This window comes from Castor canadensis, chromosome 13 (genome assembly GCF_047511655.1).
Source record: "Castor canadensis chromosome 13, mCasCan1.hap1v2, whole genome shotgun sequence".
NCBI lineage: Eukaryota > Metazoa > Chordata > Mammalia > Rodentia > Castoridae > Castor > Castor canadensis.
In genome coordinates this window covers 9,403,933-9,420,554 of record NC_133398.1, presented here as the reverse complement: position 1 = coordinate 9,420,554, position 16,622 = coordinate 9,403,933, and the positions used below count along the sequence as shown (strand labels likewise).

Below are 16,622 nucleotides of genomic sequence, written 5' to 3'. Positions count from 1 at the left end.
GAAGAATAGTTTCAGCATGAAATACCAGAGGCAAATCTCTAAGCAAAGGATTTACATGGGAATATACAAAGAATGTTACTGCAATTTGGAACATACATATAGACCAGAGTGTTCTCTGTTATGTCCAAAGAGCACAAGAAAAGGTCAGGGGATTATTGGGAAAGAGAAAAGTTACATAAGCTGTTTTGAAAGAAATATTGGTGCTGGGGGAACTTTGGGGATGTTAAGCTATGGTTAGCTGAATGGCAGCAGCTACCAGGACAACCTGTAGTCATAAAGTCACGGCAGACTGTGTTGTTGGTTTGGGTTTTCCAGAACTTGTGAAGCAGAAGCAGCTAGTGGTCCTCATGCTGGCAGCTGTCCTGTGACACTCATGGAGTTAGTTGTGGTTTGGAAGGATTTCCTGTCACCATCCTGCTAGCAGGTGAGTCCATCATGACAGCCCTCCCTTCATAGCTTTCTCCAGATCTGTCACGTCAAGTTTGACACAAGTGACTCCATCCTGAATCTGACAACTTTGACCACAGTAACCTCTGAGACTGCAGAAAGGACCCGGTGTGATGGTGATAGTGGGCCAGAGGAGGCAGGGGGGTTCAAATGGGCTTGAATTTTATTGTTAATATTTCCATAGTTTTTGGTATTTATGGACTGCTTGTATAAATAAGAAGTAATTATTTATAAAGAGAAAACAGGCTGTCTAGTAGCCTGGTAAACTCTTTCCAACCAACTAGCAGAAAGATAGAGGGGCCAGGGGTACCCTCCCGCCTTGCCACTGATGGGCAGGTGATTTTCAGGGTGCAGTGGAGTCAGAAACGGTGGCCCCACACTGTACCAAGTCCACTGAGATTCAAAGCAATTAGAAGGTAAGTGTGTTACTTGTATGACTCAGTGGGGTGCTGGCAGCCACAAGAGGCCATACTTGTGCCTCTGATCGAACTTGCCTCAAACATAAAATGAAGGTAGTAGGGTTTTAAGAAATATGAGTGATCACTACCAGGCACATACGCATCTTCCCCTCCCTTTCCTTCCCTTCGCTTCCACCATTCTCTTCCTTTTCCCCTTCCCTTCCCTTCTCTTTTCTTCTTTGTCCTTTCCCTTTTCTTTCTCTCTCCCTCCTTCCCTCCGTCCCTCCTTCCTTCCTTCCTTCTTTCTTCAGTCATGTTTTTGAGACAAGATCTTGCTGAGTAGTTCACACAGGTCTTGAATTCACCGTGTCACCCCAGGTTGGACTTGAACTTAACAATCTCCTGCCTCTATTTCCCAAATGCTGGGAATACAAGCGTGTACCACCATGTCTGGTTCTACCATGGCTCTTCTTATTCATGTTACCTCCTAGCATTAGCCAATCCTGTGAGTTGGCAACTGTGACATAGAAAAAAAGGGGAAAAAGGTGGGTTTCTTTTCCTTTGAGCCCTTCCTTCCTCATCTGTGAGCTGACCATAGACGGTGTCAGGAGGGTGCGTGTTCACATCAGCTGAGTTAGTCTGAGGCAAGGTTTCTGTTGTCTGGTCAGAGCAAAATACATTTGTCTTAATGAGCCATGAAACAACTTAGGTGATTCTGTGCATAAGTTGGATGTTCTACTGTTTGCCTTTAAAAGTGACTTTGCAAACTGCAAAGTAAAATTCATGCCGATAATTTCAAGTTTTGTGTTTGCTTAGAGTGACATTACACAGCAAATAAAAACCATGCTGAAGACAGGCAAAAGCTTTTTATTTTAATATTTTTTGTGCCATTTTGAACAGGGTTCATTTTGCACCGGACCCCATAGCTTGTGTTTTAGCCCCAAGTGCAGGCTTTCACCTAGACCCTAGGTGCCACTGGAAAGGCCTTTTAGCTCACTTGCTTCTTGCCTGAGCTTTTCTGTATCCTGGCCCTGTCTCAGCCTCAGGCACTCTGTTTTTCCTCCTGCTCTCCCAGGAGAGTTATTTGACCTCTACTATGGTTTGGATAAGTGCCCCTCAAGGTTCATGTGTTAAAGGCTTGCTTGGTCACCACCCTGTGGCACTCTTGGAGGTGGTAGAACCTTCAGGAGGTGGGACCTAGTAGGAGGAAGTTAGTTCCCTAGGGTTGCCCTTCACGGCAATATCGGGACCCCGGCTCCTTCTTCTCTCTCTTTGCTTCCTGGCCACCATGAGGTGAGCAGCTCCCTCCATCCTGCACTCCTGTCATAAGGTGCTGCCTCATCACAGGCCCAAAAGCAAAGAGCCAACTAACCAGGGACTGAAACTTCTAAAACTGTGAGCCAACAAGAAATAAGACTTTCCTCTTTTTAAATTGACTGTCTTAGGTAGTTTGTTACAGTAACAGAAAGCTGACTAACAGAGCCTCTCTATGCAACAAATTTGCTACCTCTGGAGTAGATTTTGATCAATGTATCTAGCACAAAGTGGTTTTGAGAAGGTTAGAAGCTTTGACATCAACAGTTGGGGTGGGTGTGGGGGACATTATTGTCACAGCATTTCCCACAGTCCTAATGCTCAGTGGCAAAAGCTCCTGGGTGAGCTCTCCTCTTGCATCCGAGCAGTGGGGGAGACTGTGCTGATGAAGGGGTGTGGGCAATGGGGTTCACCAGCAGGCCCTGGGCTTCTGGTCTGGAGGGGGCATGCTGACTCTAGGGCTCTGTCTGAGAGCTCTTCACAGTGAGACTGTGAAGGGAGCTACTGGCTTGGGGTTGTGTTGGATGGACGTTGGGGGGCTCTTGGTCTTCCTGATCATTTTCATTTTCTCAGGCTGCTCTACCAAAATACCAGACACTTAAACAATATTCATCTCCTCACAGTTGTGGAGGCTAAAAGTCCAAGATCAATTTATTGGCAGCTTTGGCTTCCCCTGAGGTCTCCTCCTTGGCTGGTAGGCAGCTGTCTTTTCCCTGTGACTTCATATGGTTGAGCTTTTGTGTGTATCTGTGTCCTATTCTGCTCTTCATATAAGGATACCAGGCCTACCACTGTGGTCACCTCATCTAACCTTAATGACCTCTTTAAAGGTCCTATCTCCACACACTGTCAGCGCCTGAGGGAGTGGGGGTTCAGACTTCAGCATATGAATCTGGGGAACACAGTTAGGCTCAGAACAACGCCTGTGAATGTGGGGCTGTGCCATGCATCCCAGTGACCGTGGAAATGCATATCCGTGTTACCATTCCAGGCATGTGTGTCTGTCTGTCCTTCAGGTACTCTGTCCTTGTGTGTCTCTTGCTGGGGCACTTGAGTCTAGTCCTGCCTTAGGTCATGAGACATGGACGACATTCTGTGTCAACCTGACTAGCCATGAGTGTGTCCACATGCAGACTTCGGAGGTCTGGAGAGGAGCTGGGGAGGAAGGGGTGTGCTGGCCTCTGGGTGTCCGGGAATGGGTGCTGTACATGTGTGTCTGTGCCTCCAGCTGACTGTTTATGGGCACGGGGCTGGAAGGCAGGATGAGAAAGGAGACAAGGAAGGGTCATATTGATGTGAGGCTTGGAAGAAGGTGTAATGGCATCGGTGTATCTTGGGGCAGATTTGGCAAGCGGAGGGCAGCAGGACTGGCTTCTCTAGGGCAAATTCTGTGACATGCTGAAAACTCACAAAAGCAGACACAGAAGTGAAACAATGGAACTAAGCAGAATGTGCTGGTGGGGGTGGCAGAGGAGGAAGCAGTAGATCCCCACCAGGGAGGTGGCATCATGAAGAAGCTTCTTTGTCACAGGGTCATCAGGGCCCTACAGCCATTTACTGGAACACTGAGCTCTTTCTTTCCCTCCACCCAGGTCCTGCCACTGAAGCAAATCTGTGGTGGGTGTGACCCTCACTGCTGTGCCCTGCTCTGTGTGTACTCAGTACTTTCCATGTATCTGCTCTACTTCTCCAGGCAAGTCTACAAGATGAGGAGTTGTTATCTCCACTTACAGGGTAAAGACACTCTCAAAGAGACACAGTGACTTGGTCAGGTTGAAACAGTCAGAATTTGCACTCATGGCTCCTAGGATTGACAGCTGTTGCTTGGTTAAGGAATGAATGACTGGGCCAGGCATGGTGCTTGTAATCTCAGCTATGATGAATAGGTAGAGTGATCGCCATCTGAGGCTGGCCCAGGCAAAGGTGTGAGATCCTGTCTGAAAACTAAGTAAAGCAAAATGGGCTAGAGGTGGGAATCAAGTGGTAGAACATCTGCTTAGCAAGCCCAAGGCCCTGAGTTCAAACCCCAGTACCCCTAAACGAAGAAAAGAAAAAAGAATGAATGCTTAAACATTGCCTGAGCTTGGAGGTAGAACCTCCCTCCAGGATCTGGTTAAATAGGCCCTCCAGGGAAATAGCTAACTCTTACTCTTACAATCTCTTCACCATATCCATGGCCCCAGGAGAAATGAGGTTGCTCCCTTGGATGTATTCTTTTTGGAAAACCAGTGGCACAGGACATTGGTAGCTCCTGGCCCAGAGAACAGATCATTCCTGAGCAACAGGAGGGGACTCCTCAGGACAGAGATTCTGTTGTCACCACCGCTCCCCCTCTCACACAGGCACTAAGTTCCAGCTCTGGTCTGCTCAGCTCTGGCCTTGGGAGTGAGTCCTGGCTACACCACACACAAGCCTGTTCTTTTCCTTCCTCTCCTGTTCTCGCCTTGTCATTTCATCCTTCCCTTTGACTCACTGAGCAAGCTCACAAGCCCTGTTCTTTCACAGTGTTCTTTTAGCTCTAGGGTGTGGGATACAAGGGGTCCTCTGGATCACACTCATAGAGCTTTCTCCTGGTGGTGTGTCTCCTGGTGTGTATTGTCATCTTTGCTTGTGAACTCACACCCAGTGGCCGCGCCTCCTGTGTGCCCTGGCTCGTGTCTCCAGAGCAGTTTGAAGCTCACCTCTACTGGCGATCCAGGGTTTCTCTCTGGTTCCAGATGAAGCTGCCTATTAAATTCAGCCTCCAAACTGAAGTCCTGGGCTCTCATCTGCTTTTTCCACTCTTGGTCCAGGTGGATGGCAAGACTTTGTGCCTCTTTCCAGACCAGCTACAAATTTCCTCCATTCAAGCTGTGGTAGGTAAGACTGCTTTTCCTGGTTTATCTGAAGTCTGGAGTAGTTTTATGTGCCAGAAATACAGTAGGTGTTCAATAGATAATAGGTGCTGTTATCACATCTCCTTCTATTTTACATATAAAGATCTGGGACTCAGAGAGGTTAAGTGACTTGCCCAAAATCACAGAGCTAGTCCGTGGCATAAGCACCCAGATGTTTGAGTCTCCCACCCCCGGGCCTAGACATGTGAGAGAAGAGGTCCCTTTTCACTGTCTGGATACAACCTCCTGAGCAGCTTCACTGAGAATGGTCTAAACCCCCTAGATTTGTGAACAGAGCAAATGATTGCTGCTATTGTCTGGGGAAGGTTCATCACACAGCAATAAGTAACAAGGACACTGTCTTATTACCAAGCAGGCCAGTTAGCTCCTTGGGCAGACACAGGAAGCAGAGAGCTGCCTCACTTGTTCATTCACCATTCATTTAACAAACATGTATTGAGCCCGAGGCTCTTTGCTAGGCACTGGGGATTTGGTGGCATGATGGGGGAAGACAGGCACCATGCAATCAAATAAAGGGAACACTAGGTGACGACAAGTCATGATAAGTGCCAAGATGAAAATAAAACATGATGAGACAAAGTGACAAATGGCTTTCAGCTTAGGTGATCGGGGAAGGTTGCCCTGGGGAGGAAGCATTTCAGTTAATATGAAAATGAAGAGGGAGTAAGATCTGAAGGCAGAACATTCCAGGTCTCTTGAGAGGCCATGATGTTGCTGTGTTTGAATGTCCTTCAAGGGCTAGTGTGGCTGGAGAGGGAGAAGAGGACAGGAGAAGAAGTCCAAGTGGTAGGCAGGGGCCACCACGCCAAGGAACAGATTTTGGATTTTTTTCTAAATGCAATGGGAAGTCTCTGGAGGGTATTTTAGCAAGGTGGTGTATCAGTCAGGAGAGGAGAGGCTATGCTGCAGTAATAAGTGAGTCCTACTGTCTCAGCAGCTTGCTCTGATAGATGTGTATTTCTCATCGACATCAGTCTGTCATGTATCTGGAGGATTTCTTCTAAATGGTGTCTCAGGAGCTCAGGCTGACACCAGCTTGTGGCTATGTCATCTTTATAGCTTCAAAGTCACCCTGGAGACTTATCTATCTAGGGACAAGTGGAAGGGGAAGTGAGGATGGGAAAAGCACAGCAGATACTTATCTCAAGTAAATAATATACAACAGGTTATGTATATATATATTTTTTATATATGAATTTATAATTGAATGAATTTATATAAGAATTATATATATATATATATTCTGCTCATATCCCATTAGCTGGAACCAGTCATATGGACAACCTAACTGCTAGGGAGACTGAAAACAAAAAGGAGCACTGGAGATTCCCAACTATGTCTACCACAGATAGTCATATAATCTGATTTACATTTTTAATTGTATGAAAACTGAATCGTGAGCAATGGGTGTTTCAGCCTATGAGTGGGCTCTAATGACATCCTGACTCCTTCCCTTTTTGAGCCTGAAATGCTGAACAAATTTTACCTCCTGAATCAGAAAAACAAATACTGAAAGTCATGTCCTAAAGGAATGCTCAGGTCAAAGCTGAGTACAAGCGTTCAAAACCCTGAAGTCTTTCTCAGGGAGAACCTGGTTCCCAGACCTTGGGATTTCATGGACCGGTAAATTCCAAAAATAACTTAGAAATCAACAGAGTTGCTCATAAAGAAACTACCAGTGCAGGAGTCTGTCACATGAGCATATGCACTGACACCAGCATTGGGTAAAATAAAGAGCATCTTAATATTTGTAAGTTGGAAGGAAATAATAATATAATAAAACACTCTTTTCATAGAAAGATATTTGACTATATATATGTATATATACCTGTACCCATCACACACGTGCACAGATGCACCAGCTGGCTATGCACAGGTACTTACACACCATTGACTTCCCAGTGTTTGCCCACGAGAACCTTCTCTGATCATCAGATAAGCGAGTGTGTGCTGTGACCACACACAGCTCCACCTCAAGCTCCATGAAATTGTCCATGTGACATTCTTCTTTTTTTTTTTTTTTTCATTATGTGGCCAAGGCTGGTCTCAAACTGGTGATCCTCCTGCCTCCACCTTCCAAGTGCTGGGATTATTACAGGCATGTACCACCACACCCATCTCTCCTCAACACTTTCAATATGGGAGTCACATTTAAAAACAGTTTATCAAACTGGGCAGGGTGGTGTAAGTCTGTGATCCCAGAACTTGGGAGGCTGAGGCAGGAGGATCACAAATTTGAGCGCAGTCATAAGGCCCGCCTGGGATACATAGATAGTTCAAGGCCAGCCTTGGCACATAGCATGACCCTGTCTCAAAACAAACAAATAAATAAATTCAGTTTGTCTTCTTTGACTATGTTATCTTCATATTCATGTTGGGTCTCTCTCAATTGGAACCATATAGGCCTGTTACTTCAATAGCTGCTCACCTCTTTGAGATGTCTTTCCCCTTAGGGCACCTGTCTTAGTCTGTTTTCTGTTTCTGTAACAAAATACTCAAGACTGGGTAGTTTGTAAGCAAAGAAGTTCATTTTGGCTCATGGTTCTGGACTCTGGAAAGTCAGAGAGCACAGTGCTGGAGAGAGCCTCTTGCTGTTTCAACTTATAGTGGGAAGTGTAGTGGCAAGCAGCCTTGTGCAAAAAGGGCCAAACACAAGGGGACCCTTGTTGTAGAGCAGCCCACTCGCCAAGTAACTGGCCCAGTCCTGGGAGAGCAGCACACATCTCTCCCAGGGCCCTAGTCACTTTTTAAAGCCTCAGTTACATTTCAGCATGACTTTTAGTGGGTACCAACTGCATCTGAACCATAGTGGCCCCAGTATGGATTTTATATACACTGTTCAGCTTAGATTTTAAGCCAGGGCCTTCCGAATGCCCTGTTGATGTTCAGAATGTCCAGTCATTTTCACGCTGTGGTAACACACAGACAGAAATGCGATTCTGTTTGTATAATGCTACACCGGCCTCATTTGTCTCATTCCTCTGTTTGCATTTCCTGTCTACTGACAAGCACTGTCTATGAACTGCTGGTACTTGGAGACTCCAGGAACCAAAGTCCAAAGCTGAACACAGAGGGTTACTCCAACTAAGGATGCTGAGCTGAGAGCCAAGAGAGGCCAAATAGGTGGACAGGCATATGCCTTGGTGTTTGGTGACAGCCTCCAGAGGGTCCTGAGAGGCAGACCAAGATTGCTGTCGGGGCCTTCAGGAGCCAGCCAGACTCTTATGCAGCCTTACTTCACCTGGCCCCTCCGCACAACCACCATCACGAGGCACTTTCTTCACTTTTGTGCCTCTACACATGTTCCTTCTGCCTGGAGCACCCTGTCCCTGAGCCCCAGCCCTACTAGTTTTTGCCTAGCCAACTTGCATGCATCCTTCAAATGCTACCTGTTCTACCTTCTCCCACACAGCTGGACATAACCTGGGCACTCAGAAGAGGGACCTCTGAGCTTTGAGGCTGGCATACTGGATGTGAGGTATGAGGGACAATCAGGAGGTAAAGATGGCTCCCAGGTTTTTGGCTGTGCAACAGGAAAGATGGAGTTTCCAACAGACAAGCTCGGGAGGACTGAGGGAGGAGAAGGATCAGGAGTCCAGGTCCAGACGTGTTACACCTGGGATGCCCACCAGACACTAGACATGCAGATGGGCGTGGCAGGCCAGCTGTGAAGTATAAAAGTGTGACTTTCATGCAACAGGAACAGGCTAGACCCAGGTAATTTGGAGTCATTTAAATAAAGCTGAGTTTAAACCCATTTTTTAAAAAATGAGATTGTGTGGCTCTCAGTGGACCTTAGTATGGGACTCCAGATCCTTCCAGGTGGGCTTGGCTCTCTCAGCAACCCTCTCACCCTTTCTTCTACATTGTGCAAGTGTGCATGACACTCCTTATCAGGCCAGCTGGGGACTGGACTGTCCCATTCTTTCAGAACCAACTTATACATCCTCTCTGTGAGCTTCATCCTAGAAGAATGACTACATCCTGTTCCCACACCACTTTGACTTTATGCATTGATACCCTTGGCAAATCACTTCTCACTGTGCTATAACATCTGTGTCGTTGACCAATATTTTAGGAGATTGTAGAATATGTTTTCTCTTGGAAATTCTTCATGGCATCTCAGCCTGAACCTCTTCTCTCTTTTAAATTCAGACTTGGTACCTAAGGGAAGAAATGAGGCAAAACAAAACAAGCAAGCAGAAGAAGCAAAGGGTTAGAGTCTTGGCTTAGAATTTTCAAAATTCACTACTAAAATTCACAGCATCAAGAATATGAGAAGACAAGCCACGGGATGGGGAGAAAATATTTGCAAAAGACACATCTGATAAAGGATTGCTGCAGAATATGCAAAGAATTCTTAAAACTCAAAAGAAGAAAACAAACAACCCAATTAAAAAATGAGCCCAGGACCTTAACAGATACCTCACAAAGAAGACGTGGAGATGGCAAATAAGTATATGAAGTATGTCATTAGAGACAAGCACATTAAAAACAACGAAATACTATCGTGGACTTACTAGAATGGCCAAAATCTAAAACACTGATGCCACCAAATGCTGGTGAGGACATGGAGGGGCAGAGTGCTCATTCACTACTGATGGGATGTGAAATGGTGTGGTCATTTTGGAAGACCATTTGACAGTTTCTTATAAAACTAAACATACTCTTACCATCTAATCCAGCAATCGTGCTTCTTGGTATTTGGTGGAAGCTTATGCCCATGCAAGGATTTTTATAGCTGCTTTCTCCATAATTACCAAAATTTGAAGCTAGCAGATGTCCTTCGTAGGTGAGTGGATGAACTGTGGGGCATCCAGAGGATAGAATATTATTCAGAATTAAAAAGAAAGGAACTATCAAGCCATGAAAAGATACAGAGGATCTTCAGTGCACATTACTAGGTGAGAGAAATCAAACTGAAATACTACAGACTATACAATTTCAATGAGATGACATTCTGGAAAAGGCGAAACTATGGAGACAGACAAAAAAAGAAAAACCAAACTCAGTGGTTTCCAGTGATGGTGTGGGGGATAAACAGGTGGAATGTGGAGAATTTTCAAGGCAGTCTCTGTATGGGACTCTCACAGTGGACACATGTCATTGTATATTTGTCCAAACACATTGGATGTACAACACCAAGAGGGGACCCTTATGTAAACTGTGAATTTTGGGTGACAATGATGTGTCAATGTAGCCTCATCAGTTGTGACAAATTACACAGCTGGGTGGGGAATGTTTGCAGCTGAGGAGGCCGTGTGTGTGGTGAGGACAGGGACACATGGGAAATCTTTGTACTTTGTGCTCAACGTTGCTATGAACCTAACACTGCTATTAAAAAAAAAGGAGCCTTGCAAAAAGTTAAGATTAAAAAAAAATCTGCAGCAGAGAAATGGTCTGAAAGATAAATATGCCTTTGATTTGCAAGAGCTAATTTCTTCAAAGAGAAATGGTTATTTGAAATCTTTCATTAGAAGCTTGGCATATGAAGAACTGAATTATTGGGATTAGAATTTAAAGCTCATAGGGGGACAAGTGAAGAAGGAAGGGAGGGAGGGAGGGAAGGAAGGAAGGAAGGAAGAGTTAACTTCCAGGGATGGGTAAGAACATGGTGGTAAGAAGGAAACAGCCAGCTGGTCTGACACTAATTGTGAGGTGGAATAGGATGGAGATGATGGCGCCAGGATCCCTGCATTTGAGAACCATTTGGGAAGGGGTGATGGTAGTAGAGGAGACCATCAAACAAAATCGTAATACACCCTGGGTCAGTACATTGGTGGATTTGTCTATTACAGAAGCAACTGTGATCTTTTATGACGCTGACTCTCTGGACAGCCTTGATTGGGCCAGGGTAGTCACCTGATCGTAGTTGAACCAATCAGAATCTTTTCCCAAGATCTTAAAAGTGAACTTTAGCCAATTCTTGTATAGTGATAGAAGCCACAGGAAGATACAAAACTTTCAGCAGTCCGTGTCTACCATGTGGAGGGAGAGAGCAGCTCTGTGATGAGAGAGAATGAGGCTGACGTCTGGAGCACAGAATGGCCTAAGGTCAAGGAGGTCCAGCTGGTGTTTTCCTGTCTAGTTTGGATCTTTCTGAGTGTATCTGCAGCCCCAAACTTCACAAGTTTTGTACCCCTCAAATCTACTGCTCCTTGGCCTAGTGCCGGGTACATGGGAGTGGGTAGATACACGTGACCCTGTTCATTGGGCCCAGGGTACACCCAACCATTCAGATTATCTCCCATTAGCCTGATTGGGACTCAGAGATGATTGTCAGTGTCTGCAGGTCACTGGGACTGCTGTGATGGGCAGTGTGGAGAGGATACCATCATGGCAGCCATGTGAGACTGTGAACAAGAAGAGGACAAAAAGTAGTCTGTTGGGAAAGGCAAAGAACTAAGACAGACACACAGGAGAAGGAATAGTGAAGGACATATGGCCCTGGAAAAGCCCTTGCAGTTTCCCTGCCTTATGACCATGTCTATGAGAATCCCTACCTAGTTTGCATATACTTCTGTTCCTGACAACTGAATAATTGTTAAACAACAATATCCTAACCCCCCTCTAGCCTGGAGGCAAAACTAACTCTGTTCATCTCCCTAAATCTAGAAGTCCAGCCAGGACTCCTGCTGAGGGAGTGAAGGGCCACCCGTCACATATAGAATCTGGGCTCTTGCCAACACAGTGTTCCCAGGTCCTTGGAAATCTGTGCCAGAGTTTTGTTGAGTGAAGTTCCAGGCATTCCCTTTGGAGCCTGACACCTCAGACTCCTGCCTCCCACAGTGACTTCCCATGGTGTGATGTAGGAAATCAGCCATCTCTCCGAGTTCCAGGCTCTGTAGGTATAAGGTGGGGATCACACTTCGTGCTTTCTGGAACAATGCCTGTGCTGAGATAAACACTTTATGCATATCGTGATTCCTAACGTTTGCCATTGAGGGCTAATACTATTCACTTCAGAGATGTTTGTTGAGTGCTTACTGTGTCCTGGAGTGGTGAGTAGGAGACACAAAGCCCTGAAGGTGCCAGGCCTCCAAAAGCTTACAATGTAAAGAAAAAGGAGTAGTTTTTCTTTGTGCCTGCTCTCCAGGTCACAGCTCCTCTCAATTATGGACAGTGTGAAAAGACACAATTTGGATCTGTCAATATGCTGTGCTTTTAAACCCAGGTCTACATGTGTTTGGCTCCTTAGTTACAACAGCACCGTTGGTGGGGATTCTCTCTTTATTTCTTACATTCATCTTGTGAAAGAGAGCAAGCCACATTTACATACCTGTCCCACAAATATGTCAATGCCACCTACTAGCCTTCAGCTCCTACAAGCACCTGTGTGCATTCTGAGAGCACAGACCTGACCAAAAACTGTGCAGACCAGGGGAATGTTCTGTTTGGCCAGCAAGGCTGTCAACTGATGAGATTTTGTTCTTACTCCCTCGGGGCAGAATCTATCCATTCAAGTACCCACAGATCAATACCAGAAAACAGTCGAGGGGTAATGATGTATATATTAATTGAGAGAGTCCTTAAGAAGGGCCAAAGACGGAGAAAGTGGGGATCTGAGCTTCAGAATCTGCAAGTTCTGTGTGGTGAAGCCTGGTAAGCAGGATGACCCGTTTTCTGCTGCTCTCCTCCCTCTATCCCCGTCTCAGACAAAGTACTGTTTGTGGCATTGGGTTTTTTTTTCCCTGTCTTAAATGCAGTGACATTTGCCCCGATTATAAAAGGTCATATATGTTCATTATTAAAACTTTTAGAAGTCTTAATTGCCTTCTTCTCTGGTAACAGAATGGTGATTTTTTTTTTTTTTAAATTGGCTTGGCAATATGACAAGTCCCAGGAGGTGACCATGATTTGCAAGGCCGATTTCCCAGCCTTCCTTGCAGTGAGGAGTGGTCATGTGACCATTTCTGGCCAATGCAATCTTAGTGGGGCTGCTGGGGAGTTTCTGAGAATGTTTTTGCCCTCCATCCCTTGATTTGCAAAAAGAGACCATGACATCAGAAGACAGGGGAGCAATCCTGTGCCCATGAGGCAACAAATGTGAGGCTAAAAGACAAGCTAAGATGTCAGAGAGGAGGGAACAGCCTATGTTCTTAATGGCTTCAGCTCACATACAAGAAGACTGAAGGCAGGTGTCTGCTGGCCAGGCACTTGAATGTCTGCTGTAGAAGCTACTGTTGATTGGGGTTTCTGTCATTTGTGTCCATGATCCTAAGTGATATGAACATGCTAAAACAGAGAATGAGAGTTTCTATGTGAACCACCCCCAACACGTAGCCACTGTTAAAAGTATATATACATTTTATTTATTCATATCTGAATATGTATAAATAAATACAAATACATATAAAATTGGTGAGCTCATAAAACAAATGCATTCTGTTGCATAACCTGCTTTTTACTTAACAAAATAACGTTTCTATGTCCATTTACTTTTTAAATGACTCAGTCTTCTATTGCTAGACATTTAGGGGAGGAATACTTTCTCATAAGCAATGCTGAAATAATTATCTTTGAACATTCCTCCATGTTGAGTAGTCTATTTTGGATCGATTATTCTATCAACATGAGCAAAGGGCACACACATATGAAATGCTGACACCACTCCATGAAAATGCTCACTGCTCGATCATAGTGGCTCATGCCTGTAAAATTTTATTTTAAATTTAATTTCATTTCATGGAAAGTCACTGGAGGGCAGTAAGCAAGGGAGTGACCTGTTTCACTTTCTCATTGTTTTTAGTGATTGTGTTGGTTGCTATTTTCCATTGTTTGGGTGGGGGCAAAGGCAGGAGATCAGTAAGGAAGTTACTGGACTGGCTGAGACCAGATAATATGGTTTGGAGTAGGGCATATGGGAACATATAAATTTGTATTAGGATACCCAAAATGACCAATGGATGAACAGAAAGCATTTGTAAGTAAAATCTCATATATGATAAAAGTGTATTTCCTGCACTAGGAGCTCATAGTTTATTTACTGCAGTTTTACATTGTATTTTAATATCCTTTTAGAGGTATGTTCCTTCTTTTTTTCTATTTCAAAAACGTCCTGGGTTTTCTCTCATATGCGTTTATCAAGATAAGCTTTAAAATAATTTTTTCATGCCTTATTTCATTCCATCCTCCAAGTCATATTGATTCTTTGGTACAGATCTATAAATTTATAAATTGAATTTGGGAGATAGGATATTTTTACAGTGTTGGGACTTTCTGCCCAGGGACTTGCTATATGGTTCCATTTGTGACAGTTTCTTTTATGTCTTTTGGTAAGGTTCTGTAGTTTTCTTTCTATGGACCTTGCCATTTCTTGTTAACCTTATGACTAGACTATGCCTTATAATATTTATTACTCACATGAATCTAATTTTTCCATCACAATTTACAAATGAAACTCACTGGTGTGTAGTGTTGTGTATGGGGAACTTTATAAGTCATCTCTCCCCTCCTTCTGAGTTTGGAACAAACAAAGGCAGAGAGGAAAGGAAACAGGATGGAAAAATACTACCATTATCACTCACAAAGCTGATCGATCAGCTAAGTGGAATTGCTGTATTTCTTCGTGGATTAGATTTATTTCTATAGCTTTAGGCACTGTGTGACAATAGCACATATGGCCCCAGAAACAGTCCATTTTCTTAATTGTGAAAATATTTGCTTTCTGCTCAACCAAATCCAAAAAGAGAATTCAGAAGTACCTGTTCTTGTCTACTTTCTTCCCCCAAATTCATTAATCACTTCTTCCAAACTCATTCTTCTTTCTCCAGGGTGGAAAGCAGCTAAGAATCTTATTCTAATGGAAGTCCCTCTGTTTAGAAAAGAAGACTCTCTCTGACATTTAGAAAAGCCATTGATTTTGATGTTTATGTTATAATTGGCTACCTTAACAAAGTTGGTAATATTTTTAGTTGATTCTCTTGATTTTTATTATTAGGGAAGCACTTAAATCATGAACAAATAATGAGAATGTTCTCTTCCTTCCCAACATTTGTTTTTCTTATCTTATTTCATTGGCTTTAGCCCGTAACAATTGCAGCAGTCATCCTTGTATCATTTCTGACTTTAAAGAGAATGCCTTTACTGCTTTGCCACTAACTTTATTGGTGGCTTAAATTTTCTTCCTAGTTAACTGAAAGTTATAAACCCACTGGTATTGAGATATATCAAGTACTTTTAGAACATCTATCCTGTTGATAATATCCTGTGATTTGTTTTCCTTTAACAATGTAGCAAATTTACTGATACTTTAATGTTGAATTTTATCTTTGCACTTCTGGAATAAATCTTGCTTGATCATCATAAGGCTTGTCTTATTTTATAGCAAACTGGATTCAGACTGCTAAAATCTGATTTAGTAGTTTTGCAGCTAACATAGACTTAAGTGTGCTGCTCTGCAGCAGTGATTGAGAGGTTGGAGATTAATCAGTGAGGCTTGAAAAGATGGGATCTTAGCCCAAATGAATTTGGGAAATTCCAGGTAAAACAGACTGGTTTGTTTGTTTTTTGTTTTAACTCCTGGACTTCAAAGAGACCTGCATATACTGACACTTACTGTGATTCCCCAAAAAGTAGACAATAAAAGGCATGCAACATTTTCTCAACTGGTTAGACTGCAGAAGCCCTTTTTAAAAGACACTCATTAAATTCCCGGGGGACTACAGTTCTCCTTTTGGGTGTTATCTCTGTTGGATTTTGGTATCAGAGTTATGCTCAAACTGGGAAATGAAAACATTTTTCTTTTCTTTTGCTGTGTGGCAGTTTAAATAACAGGATTGTCTATCCCCTGATGTTGTGATAGAACTTCTGAGAAACCATCAGAACCAGAGGCACTTCTGAGTGACACAGTTGCTTGAAATGCATGCATTTGGGCAGCTTCCCCACAGGAAAAGCCTGGAACATGTGAAAATGAGATTCTAATGCATAAGCAAATAGATGCTAATTACTTCTTATCTATCTGTCTATCGATCGATCTATCTATACACACACACACACATTTATATGGTGCTGGAGTTTGAACTCAGGGCCTCACGCTCCACTTGAGCCACTCCACCAGCCAGATCACATCTGTATGGTCCTCTGCTCTAAATGTGCCACCTTCCTGGCCAGAATCCTTTCAAATAGCACGCTTCTCAGCCTGGGACTGCTGGCTGGGCAGTGTGGGGCATGTGTGGTTAATGAGCCAAGTCTGCTCCTGCAGTCCAGGGTCAGCTCTGGACTTCTCTCCTCATCCAGTTCCATTTCATCCTCTGGCTGTACCTTTCCCCAGAACTGCAGGAGCAGGACTCCCACTTCTCCCTCTTGCTCTCCGTGCTTCCCTGGGGTGGCCGCACAAACCTGGTTGTAGGCCTCTGTGGGTAAATCATTTGCCCAGCAGAAGGGGAGACGGAGAACTGCTAGGAGACTGGGGTCAGTCTAAGAGGCCAGCTGGGCAGTGGGGAGAGTAGAGGGATTGACTGCCCTGAGGTTCAGCAAAGCCTAGGAGGGCTGAAGTGGACAAGCGTCCCTGGAAGAAGCCACTCTGGGCTGGGGCGGGGGACCTGGGGGCTTCAGGGGCACCAGT

At 44.3% G+C, this 16,622-nt stretch overlaps 1 protein-coding gene across 3 annotated transcripts in view; it reads left to right on the top strand.

The window, feature by feature from the left end:
- Positions 1–219: 219 nt before the first annotated feature.
- The window catches only part of Mvb12b (multivesicular body subunit 12B), a 176,847-nt gene continuing 160,444 nt past the window's right edge, over positions 220–16,622 (top strand). The window contains exon 1 of one of the 3 annotated variants that reach the window (XM_074053187.1): positions 220–424. Coding sequence is in view for 1 of the 3 variants with exons in the window: in XM_074053184.1 (XP_073909285.1) it covers positions 13,959–13,979 (21 nt within the window). In the remaining 2 variants the exon portion in view is untranslated. Of the gene's footprint in view, positions 425–10,638; positions 13,980–16,318; positions 16,469–16,622 lie in introns of those variants that run through there. The other 2 variants (XM_074053184.1, XM_074053188.1) reach the window with 2 other exon arrangements.